Raw genomic sequence first — 12,171 nt, forward strand, 5'->3', positions numbered from 1 at the left:
CGTAAGTGCACATTAAGAGAGAATTGAGTAAACTACAGAATATTCTGTAGTAGCTAAAATATAATAAGTGCATCAAGGAACAAAATCAAAATGTTAATTTTACTGATACATGGAGGAAATACACAGATTCAACTAAGTTGATTCTCACAGTATAAACACAGTTGTGTAGCCAACACCATAACCAAACATCATCAGTACTCCAGAAGCTGCCCTGCGGTACTGTTTTAGTCATATCTGGCTTAAAAAGGTAGCTTAAATTCTTGTTTACTTAGTCACCTGCAGAGGCTAGTCTCTAGCACTTGGTTGTAGTAAAATCACAATTCCTATATTATTTTCTATCTCAATGGGAAAGCATTTCACATTTGTTAACTGATGTTTATAGATATTTTGTCCACAGTTTTTCAGAATAAGGATATTCCCTTATTTAAACTTAATAACAGCTTTTCTAAAAAAATGCATGAGTGTGGGATTTTATGAAATGCTCTTTTTACATTTATGAAATGCAATTTTAAAATTTTTCCAGCTAATATGATATACTGCATTATTTAAAAATAATAAATCACCATTGTGTTTATGTAGACAACTGGTTATAATTTATTATCTTTTTATATACTGTTAGATTTGATTCTAATGCTTTGTTTAGGAGTTCTAACTATATATTCATAAGAGCAAGCTTGTTATATTACTCCAAATTTTAAAAATTAGGTTTTGGAATCCAAGTTACTTTGTTCTCACTCTGTTACTAGAAGTTTATGTAAAATTTTATTTCTTCTTTATACATTATGAAGGAGTCACTGGTGAAGCATCTTTCTTTGTGCAAAGATTGAGTATTTTAAAAAGGACTTATTTATTTTATCTGAGAGGTAGACTGAAAAAGAGGGAGAGATAGAGTGAGAGAGAAAGACATATCTTTCATTTCCTGGTTCACTCCCTAAATGGCCAAAATGTTCTGAGTTGAGTTGATCCAACTCATGTGGGTATGGAAGGCCATGAACTTGAGCGATCCTTCGTGGTTTTCTCAGGCTTTTAGCAGGAAGCTGGGTTTCAAGTGGAGTAGCTGGGCTTTGAACTGGGACTCATATAAGATACTGGTGCTGCAAACAGATAATTAAGCTTGCTAAGCTATCGCACCAGTCCCAATCATTGATTTGACAAGGTCTCTCCTTTGGTGTATATATTTTAGGCTATAAATGTTCTCTTAGCACCGTCTTAGTCATATGCTACAACATTTAATGCTTTTACATTTTCCAGATTTAACAAAAATCAGTATTGTTAGCATTTACCCCAAAGAATTTAATTATTATTTACTGGATATTCCACAAACAACTTTTGTCCTCAATGCAGTTAGACTACAGCAAAGGAGATACAGCATGTAGAAAAGACTATGATAAAAGATGACTGAAGTGTTACTAATGAAAATATATACTCTGAGGGGAAGGGTCATTTTCAGTTCAGAAAATGAGGGAAGATTTGTGGAATGGGTGGGGTAATTCTAAATTAATCTCATGCCCCTTTAATTGATATATACTTGTTAACTACATAATTGTCACCAAATTAACACTGTTAGATGCTTAGTTAGTGACGGATACTTGTTCACTTTGCATTTGATCCTTATAAATCCTCCTTGAGAGAGCTGATACCATTGTTATCTCCATTTTACAGACAGAAGCATCAAGTCCCACAGACAGAAGCATCAAGTCCCTGAGAATTTAAAACTTGCACAATATAAATCAAGAAATGGTAAACCCACCATTTCAACCCAGATCATCTGGCTCCATAGCCAAGTGAATGAATAGTGCTCTACCTGGCTTCTTTTAAAAACATCAGCTTGTAATGAAATAAAGCTATTTGAGTTAATTAAAGTAAAATTTACCTTGATTCTACTGGAAAAGGTTCATACAAAAATTTTTTGTAAAAGTCTTTCTTTATGTCATGAACCAGAATTACAGCTTTGCCCTGGTCATCAAACTGTGGCCTCCCAGCACGCCCCATCATCTGGAGTACATCTACAAAATAGAGAACAAGATGGATGCTGTGAAGGGGTAGAACAAGGCATATTTACTTGTTATGGTATGCTGTTACACTACAATATAATGACACAGGAAACAAAACATTGTAAAAACAACAGATTCTATTTCTGATTGCTACTTATTAGTAACTTAAAGTAATGATTTATTCAGAAAAATGGTAACTAAGTAAGCAAGTAATTATAAAGGAAACTGAGCTGTCAAAGGGTGAAGGTAAGAAAGAAGTCTTTGGCTAAATACTCAATACTATTATTTGGAGGTATTATTATTATTCTAATTAAAACAGAAAAAGCAAACATATACAGAAAATTCTTTCATCATGTATGTGATTACTTATCCTATGAATCTTTAAAGGCTAGTTAAGCCTCCCCTTCCTCCCAACTATGGTATAAAATTTATTTTTTTCAATTGTAGGTAACTAAACCAAACACAGTTTTGATCAAATATAACACTAGAAAAACATAAATTGTATTTCCGATTGCTACTATTTAGTACCCTAAAGTAATGATTTATTCAGAAAACTGGTAACTAAATAAGCAAGTAACTATGAAGGGAACTAACAGATACTCATCAGTACTTTGATGATTTACAAATTTGAAAGAATCCGTATTTTTTATTTTTACTAAACTGTAGGTAAAAACAAAACAAAGCATTACAGTATTTTGTATATATTATTTGCAAAAGAGACCAAGAATTTATAATTTGGTCATCATGCATTTAAATATGACAAATTCTCAAAAATCAAAATAATGTAAATTCAATTAAGGCAAACATAACTCAAGACTTACCTGTAATGGGAAAATCCACGTAACGTCTTGTTTTTCCATCATAATATTCTGTTCCCTTAATAATTACTAAATGAGCTGGAAAGTTTACACCCCAGGCTAATGTGCTTGTAGCAATAAGCACCTAAAGACAAGATATAATATTTTTATATCAGGGTAAAATATTCTTAAGGTTACATTTAAATATGTGTGTGGGAAGAAAAGCAAAGCAAGGTACCTGAATTTTACAATTTACAAATAGCTCCTCTACTGTTTTTCGGTCCCTCTCATGTAGCCCAGCATGATGCATTCCTATTCCAAAAGCAAGAGTCAGCTTCAAGTTGGAATCTTTTAGTGTTCCAATGATGTTCTCCATCTGCAAATAAAAAGACAATTTAACATTCCAACTGCAATATTTTTAAAATTTACATTTAAGGCTGAACTTGTGGCTTTGAGTGGTAACCTAGTGGTTAAATTCTTTGCCTTGCATGTGTCAGGATCCATTATGGGTGTCCATCTCTTTTCCAGCATCTTGCCTGCAGCCTGGGAAAGGAGTGGAGGATGGCCCAACGCCTTGGAACACCACATCCATGTGGCAGACCCAGAAAAAGCTCCTGGTTCCTAGCTCTGGAATGGCTCAACTCCTGCTGCTGTGGTCCTTTTGGGAGTGAACCATCAGATGGAAGGTCTTTGTTCTTCTTTTCTCTATAAATCTGACCTTCCAATAAAAATAAATAAACCTTGCTGTTATAAGACTACATTTGGTTAATTTTGATTTCCGATATATAAAAATAAAGGTCCCATAAATACTAAGGATTAAAGTTAAATGTATTGAGTTGGCACCACGGCACAGCATGTTAAGCTGCTACCAGTGACTCCAACATTCCACATGGGTGTTTTTTCTAGCCCTGGCTACTCCACTTCTGATACCTGCTAATGTGCTTCAGAAAGCAGCAAATGACCCAAGTACTTGGGCCCTTGCCTCCATGTGGGAAATGGGATGCTACTGCATTTAGGGAGTGAGCCAATGCATGTAATTTTTCTTTTTGCTCTACATTTTCTCCTGAACTCTGCCACTTGAATAAATACAAATCTTAAAAACAATTAAAAGAGAGAAGCAAAGAAACAAAGAGGAAACAAACACATATCATATTTTTAAAACTATACCTATGAAATACATGGGATCAATTTTCTTTGCACTAATATATTAACATGAGAACTGATAAGAATTGTCCTGTTGTTAATATCAGGCATTTGTTGCTATCCTTAGAATCGAAAGTATCCATAAATTCCTTACAAAAGATAAAAATAATTAGCATGATTGAAATTAGGAATCACAAAGTCACTTCAGAATGCTAGGAAAATCCTTAACGTTTCAATGCCCATTTTAATTTAATATATTAAAAAGAGCATAAGAAAATAGACAGGGATTTTGTGTACTTATGAATTCCTTTAATCAAAAATTACGATTTTTTTCATTAATACTTTACCATTTTATATTTCTAAGTGTGTATGGTAGCCTTTTCCCATATTAGTTTGTGAAAGTTACTTTTTTGTACCAAAGCTATCAATTCCTTGCCCATCTTGTGCTACAAATATTTTTTATCTGGTTTATTCATGCTTTCCTTTTATTTATGATTTTAAAAAATTTAATGGATCAGGGGCAGGCAATGCAGCCTAGCATATCAATATGTTGCTCGCAGCATCAACATCCCATATGGGCATCTGTTCCAGTCTTGGATGCTCTTCTTCCTATCCAGCTCCTTACTAATGCGTCTGAAAAAGCAGTGGAGGACAGCCAAGTTCTTGGGCTTTTGCACCCCTGTAGAAGACCTGGATGAAGCTCCTGGCTCCAGGATTCAGCTTTGCTGACATCACCCGTTGTGATTGAGGAGTGAACCAGTGGATGCAACACTTTTCTCTTTGTACTTCCCTTTTTGTCTCTGTAACTCTGCTTTCGAATAAGTATGTATTTTTAATTCTTGAAAAAGAAAAACCTTAAAAGAATTAAATTTCTTAGTTCTTTTGCTCTATTGCTTAGGAAATCTTCCCCTAAATACATGTAATACACATTCACTGACTATATTACTAACTCAATATAGTTTTATTTATTTGTATTTCATCATTTAGTAATTTATTTTTATAGAGAGAATAAGGTAAGGACAAAAATTTATTTTATTTACATATCTGATCAATCAACAGTGACACTGATTAAAATATTTTTTTAATATTACCTGTGTTTTTTATTTTTATTTTTTTTTAGTTTCATTCTGTGACACAGTTTCATAGGCTCTGGGATTCCCCCAACCCTGCTCGCTCCGTGCCTTCTTCCCATGGTGGATTTCTCCACCTTGTTGCTGTATTACAGTTCAAATCCAGTTACGATTCCTTCATTGCAAGCATGTACCATGCATAGCTATAGTCCAGCCTCTTATTGTCCAGATAAATTCAACAGTTTCTTGGGGAGACCATCTCTGGTCTGAAAGCAGAGCTGGCAGATTATCATCCCGTCCAAGGAAAAGCCACAATATAATATCAAAAATAATTTACAACATTATGGGGTTAACTGACATGTTACTGAGTTAGAAAATGCAATTTCTTAACCACATCCTATGACCACTTCATTGACATTTCAATTTTAGATTATATACACAACCGGCTGCTATACACCTTAAAATGGCTATAGGATACTACTCAGCTGTTTCATGTCTATTTTCATTTTAGTATAGTGTTTTAGTTTATAGTGTTGAAGCATAAGTTTTACTGAATTTGGCGGATTTTAGGGTAGTCCAAACTGGCTTATATTTCCTAGGTAGAGAAAATTTAGCTGGCTGCTGCAGTTAAGTAAAAATGCATAAGACTAAAATATCTGAATGGTAAAACACTCCATGTGGTTTCATCATTCTTCTTTTTGTTTCTATACCCATTAAGGCCTTGCGTTTTCTTATTGACAGGAAGCTGTTTAACACTAATAATTCATAAAGTGGATAAATGAAATATAGCTTTATACTGATTAAGGCAGATATAAGTATGGTATCACACCATATAGTATATCACAAATTTGTACAATTTTTTAAACTATTTTTAAATGAAAAAAATTAAAAATTTCCACACAGATTGACTGATAAGTTAATGAAATGCACACCAGAAATGTTACTTAATAACTTTCACAAACTAAATGCAATGTTTAAGAGGTTCATTCTGATTAATATTCACCTAATATTCCTATAGCCTTTACTTTATGAAATGTCAGCTAGTAAATGGAAATATATTAACATAAATTCACTTAACACCAAAATAAGCAAAGGCTATGCAAGCTGACTACAAGGAAATGCTATAAAGGTACTTGTCACATAAATTAATTTTAGCTATTTTTCAGTGATAGTCTGTTACCTATATCTTGTTTAATAGATCACTGTATAAAATATCTTCAATTTATATAATCAGTAATACATTCACTAAGGTCCCTCATCTTGCAATTAGTTTCAGGAATTTTTTACTTTCAATTTTACAACTAAAATAAAGGTATATTTGTGCAACATATAGTGATCACGGCAATGTCACTTAAACCTATAAAAATGTAGCACTTGTCACAGGAGAGGTATGGAAGAATCCTATAGCAGGATGTCTGGTAAGGTATTAATACCCTGCCTGATGGGAACAACAGGAAGGGCTGGCTGCTTCTCACTCTCCCCCACCCCCATTTTCACATAAATCAACGCATTAAAAAGGTCTACCCGCCGATCTGAACTGGCAAGGACTTAATATCCTCAAGAGAACAATCACAAAAAAACCCCAAACCAACAACTTCATTTACTATCTGGTTTTTGTGGCTGAATTCCAAATTATTTGAACACAAAAGAGCAGAATCTATAGCTGTGACTCAATCATTATGCACAAAAATACTGCTAAAATAGTCTATATAAATCTGAAGATATAATTTTGCAGATTGAATTATTAATATCTTGTTGTTATGCTTAAAAATGTTTCAGTTAAACAAATGAAGGAAGGTAGTCTTAATATAACACCTCAGTAACAAAACTTGACATGTTTAAAAAACAAAAACTGACTCTTTAATACCAAACAGTAGCCTTCCACAATCTAGTTTCATTACAACAAACATTTTGGTTACTATCTTAATTTTCCAAGGATTGCTAGTACAATTCTAGATGGGGAGTAGAAAAAATTCTTTATTACATAAAATGGATGATTTGGATAATGGGATTACTTCTTATTTAAAAAGACTGCCATAAAACAGAAAATAAAATAAACACTTTGGTAAAAATTTTATTTCCATAGTTTTTGTTCAGCAGAAACTTGTTGCAACATATGGATATCTTTCTAATAAATAAACTTAGAAATACATCTGATCACCTTATAGTTAAACTCTCCAAATTATTCAATATTGTACATAAAATAGAAACAGATCTATGTTCCTTTAAGTAGTGGTCTTTTTATTTTTGGGGGTGGTGGGGGAGAAGGCACATATGTAAACTGTTGAAGCATTTACTTTAACTTAATAGAAGTTTTTTTATATTTTAAATTTATTATACTCAAAAAGCTTTTGTAGAAAGATAGGATTCCATTTAAGTAGATACATTTACTCTGTATGTGGATGAAATACATTCCAGTCAGAATATAATTCAGTGAGTTGATGACAATGCTGGCTCCAAAAGAAAGGAGGAGACCAGATTGGACAAGAATGAGCTAACAGATTGTGCAGTCCAATTCTGTCCCTTTGAGTGTGATGTATTGTTTCAAGATGTTAAAAACCCATACTTTCTCAAAGCATATCTCTTGTGCCGGTTTTCCCATTTTCACAGAATCCCCATTATCAGAACTCCATACTCTTTTCAAAGCATGTCAGACTCAGACCATATGCCACTGAATAATGCTTATCAATTGTCTAAAATGTACAATAAAAGATGTACAGAAGAATCACGAGAGCTGCCAAGACTTTTCTGAAGAAAGGTGATTAAATATATCTCATCTGTACAGATGTTATTGAAGTTAAAACATTTCCTTACAATTATCAAGTGTTAATTTCTTATAACACACTTCTGCATGAAAAATTCTCTAGATGGCAGGATTAATAACTGGAATATGAAATGCTTCAGACTATTCTATTGGTCTATTGTTAGAAAATAACCAAAGAAATAAATTAAGAAGGAAAGTTTCTAAATTTTGTTACCATTTCCCAAACTTATGTTCCCTTATCACCTCTCTGTAGCTGACAGAAAATCAAACCTCAAAGTGGGTCACCATACTGTCAATACACAAGTGCATGTGGATGTTTTTATCTGTAAGGCTCATGTTAAGTCAATACATGATGAATTCAATACATAAACATAGAATCTAAATAACAAACAGCAAATCTTTGTTATATTAGTCCCAAACACAGTATGTGTATGTGGTTCATTTCTTTAAAAATCATGGCTGAATCCTTAATTATAAAAATATCAAAACTGAACCATCAGAATTTAAAAACTTTACATAATTCATGTTTCTAATTTAATTCTCTACAATGGTAGAAAATTCCAATGTAAGAAGTTATATTTCTGAATACAACTTTAAAATATTTCCATTTTTTAAGATTACTTGAAAGACAGATTTTATAGAGGAGAGACAAAGACACCTTCTATCCACAGGTCCACTCCCCAAATGGCTGCAATGACAGGAACTGAGCCATTCCAAAGCCAGGAGCCGGGAGCTTCTTCTGGATTGCTTACATGGATGCAGGGCCCAAGAGCTTATGGCATTCTCCACTGCTTTTCCTAGTCCACATGCAGAAAGCTGGATCAGAAGTGGAGCAGCAGGGACTGATATATATTTGGGATGCTGGAGCTGCAGGCAGAGAAAGATTAGCCTATTGAGCCACTACATCAGCCCCTGACTATTTCCATCTTTGAAGAATTTGGGTTACAACATACGAATGGTGAGAACCTTCACAAACTGAAAAGCTTTTGGTTCAGTAGCTACATCCTTGCCTTGCATGTGCCAGGATTCCATGTGGTTGCTCGATCAACTCCCAACTGCTCTATTTCCCATTTAGCTCCCTGCTTATGGCCTGGGAAAGCAGTCGAGGATGGCTTGAGACCCTGCACCTGTATGGGAGACCCGGAAGAAGCTCCTGGCTCTGGGTCAGCTCAGCTCCTGCTGTTGAGGTCACTTGTGAAGTGAACCAATGAATGGAAGATCTGTCTCTTCTTGTAAATATGCCTTTCCAATAACAAAAAAATGCAATAAAATGGAGAAAAAGTTGATGCAAGGGATGTTAAAAACTACTTTTCTAAGGTAGCATAATTTTGCATGAATAAACACAGTATTTGTAAGAATTAAAATTTGTGGGGAAAAACACTTTTTTTAAAAAATCAAAAGATTGCTCTTTCTCCAAGATGCTGGATTCTTGAAATAAATTATTTCCTTTTACCAATATTTATCTCTTGTAAATTTGCTACTGAAATACTAAACAACAAGGGTCTGATTATTTGTTCATTAATAATATTGGCAACCATGAAAGGATTTGGGGGCACATTGTTCATCTGGCCTCTCACATTAGTGGGGAAGCCCAATGACCATTTGCACTCCACCCCAGAGCTATACATGGTGAGCTGACACCATGACTGAGGTATCTATGAATACTTTGTTAGTAAGAGGAAAAAGTTTCCTTCAAGGAGTCCATGGACTCCAGTTTGGGTAAGGGGAAGGAAATGTCTTTCTCCTATCATACTGTTGGCCTATGTATGTGTTAGATTTTAAAAAGAACTTGCTGTTAAATTCTGAACTGTTATACTATGGCTCTGTCAGAAATTTAATAGGTGCTTTAAACCTTCCAATCATTGTGTCTGTGACAATTGATGCCCAAGAAGACATGCTAGGAGTCCTTGTAATTTGGAAAATGCTGAATCTACAGTTGCATCTCAACTTGAGGGTAGAGAAAAGGCCCAGGGAAACCGCTGATCTTCTTAAAGCTGTAGTAAATTCCCAATGATACTCCTGATGTCAATGACAGTGGGGAAGAAGAAATCAGAACTGCAATGCAACAAAAAGCAATTCTCTAACTATTAGAGTGCCAACTGAATCAGAACTGAAGATAAACCTTTTGTTAAAACTGAAAATGCCCAACTCCTTTAAATGGACTAGAGCTATTTTCCAAGCTAATGATCAGGTAAAGTAAGATTTTTCTTTGAAGTTCCAACTGAGAAAGTTACTAAGAGCAATAAGCAATTCTAATTGATTGATAGCAATTTTCAAAAGAAGTTAAAGATTTTAAAAAGCTGTTAGAGACACTGCTTTGTTGTTTTGTTTTGTGCTGCATGTTGTGTGTGTGTGTTGCATGTTGTGTGCATGAGAAAAATCTGTTCAGAGTTGTTTTAATTGACTTAAAGATAAATAAATGCTCATATAAATTAAAACTATAAAATTAATCCAAAACACCTTTTAGGTTCATGTCACTTAAATCTGTGATGACAGACTGCTTTAAATTTGTTGGCCAAAAACTAAAGATGCTTTCAGAGTCACTGACATGTTTGTACTTTGGTTTGCTGCTCAAGCAAGTTATACTTATTTTTTCCAGTTATTTCTAACCATAAAAGAATAACATTAACCTAAATACTAATAAAAGAGGTACAGGTATGATGTGCTGATCAATACTTCTTACAAAGTTCAATTCAGCATCAATAGTTATTCTATGGCAAGATTGTGATTTGACGTAACTATACTTATCAATATTTTAATTTTAGGCTGTTTAAGTAAAGCTGTTGAAAAACAAGTTGGTAAATACAATTGTTTCCAAACATATGCACTTTTCTCTTCTTAAAATCTAAAGAGGTTTTGGGTCTTTTGGTACACATTTTTGTTACTTATATTTGACTGCTCAAAATTGCTTGCTAAGTTTTGACTTGGTAATAAGTTACTGAAGTTTTGAAATAGCTCTAAATTAATATATGGAAAAAAATTAACAGATTGGCCTGGATTTGTGGCAGAGCAGTTTAAGCTGCTATTTGCCATAGCAAACTCCCATGAATGCCTGTTTGCGTCACAGCTTTTCTGCATCTGCTCCATTTCCACCCTAAGGATGCACTCGGAAAAGGAGTGGAAAACAGCCCAAATGCTGGATCCTTGTGTATCTCATGTTGGAGATGTGGATGGACTTCCTTACTCCCAGCTGTGGTATGGCCCAGCTTTGGCTGTTTGGCAACTGGAGGAGATCATCAGTGAATGGAAGACTTTATTTCTGTCTCTTTGTAAACATATCTTTCAAATACATAAAACAATGATTTGATCCCTTATGTTAAAGCAATAAAGTTATTCTATTATATAAATTTTGATAATAAATATTTATAGGATATTTTGAGCTTTGATTTTAAAATCCATTTGTGAACATTTTAAACTAACTTCTGACCTGTAGCTTCTTCTTTTAGTTTACATTTAATTGACTCCTTCCTTTAAAATTCTCAGCATTTTTTAAAAAATTATTTTTTATTTTATGATACAATTCCATTATCCCAATAAGCTCTGGGATTGCCTTTACCCACTTGCCCAAACTCCTTCTGTCCCAATGATTTACCCTATATCACAACAGTCTACTCCTTCATAAGCAGTCATAATTCCATTATTCTGCTATTTAGGTGCAGGTACAGACAATGGAAGACAGTCCAGCATCCTATCATCAAGATATATTTAGCAGTTTCATTGGGAGTCCATCTTTGATTTGGAAGTAGAGATGCATACTGCATTGTATCTTCACATCTGTATGTGATAGTCTCTCTACTACCCAGTGACTATATATTATCTTAAATGAAAAGCCATAAAACAAAATCAACAACAGGAAAAAAGTTAGGAAAATTTATGTCATGAAGTTAAACACATTAGTGAATGACTACTGTGTCACCAAAGAAATGAAAAAGAAAATAAAAAACCATCTTGGAGAAAATGATGCTACCATGTGACTTATGAGAGAAAAAATTAATAAGAAAAATAAAAAGTGTTTTTGAATGAATGAAAATACAAACAAAAATAACAAACCCCTTGAGATGTAGCAGAAACAGTATTGAAAGGGCTATCGAGCTTGTATTTTGCATGGCTGCCTTATATCAAAGAGAATATATAATATTTGTCCTTTTGGGGCTGGCTTATTTCACTGAGCATTATGGTCTTATGGTCTCTACCTAGGACCATTTGGTTGCAAATGCTATAATTTCAATCTTTTCAATGGATGAATAGTATCTATGGAATAGATGTACCATGGTTTCTTTATCCAATCCTCTTTTGATGGGCATCTGGGTTGTTTCCATGTCTTTGCTATTGTAGATTGTGCTGCTGTAAATATAGGATTACAGGTCACTTTCTCATATGCAGATCTCATTTTCTTTGCATAT

The 12,171-nt window shown here is 33.9% G+C and overlaps 1 protein-coding gene across 1 annotated transcript in view; it reads right to left on the reverse strand.

Annotated features, from left to right (window-relative positions):
* The window catches only part of ASCC3 (activating signal cointegrator 1 complex subunit 3), a 294,902-nt gene that overhangs the window by 81,711 nt on the left and 201,020 nt on the right, over positions 1 to 12,171 (reverse strand). Inside the window, exons 31-33 of the mRNA XM_040983825.1 lie at positions 3,030 to 3,167; positions 2,816 to 2,936; positions 1,874 to 2,006 (exon numbers count right to left, since the gene is read on the reverse strand). Coding sequence (XP_040839759.1) covers positions 1,874 to 2,006; positions 2,816 to 2,936; positions 3,030 to 3,167 — 392 coding nt within the window. The remainder of the gene's footprint in view (positions 1 to 1,873; positions 2,007 to 2,815; positions 2,937 to 3,029; positions 3,168 to 12,171) is intronic.

Source organism: Ochotona curzoniae, unplaced genomic scaffold (assembly GCF_017591425.1).
Source record: "Ochotona curzoniae isolate NIBS_2020 unplaced genomic scaffold, NIBS_Ocur_1.0 contig_3819, whole genome shotgun sequence".
In the NCBI taxonomy this organism is placed as follows: domain Eukaryota; kingdom Metazoa; phylum Chordata; class Mammalia; order Lagomorpha; family Ochotonidae; genus Ochotona; species Ochotona curzoniae.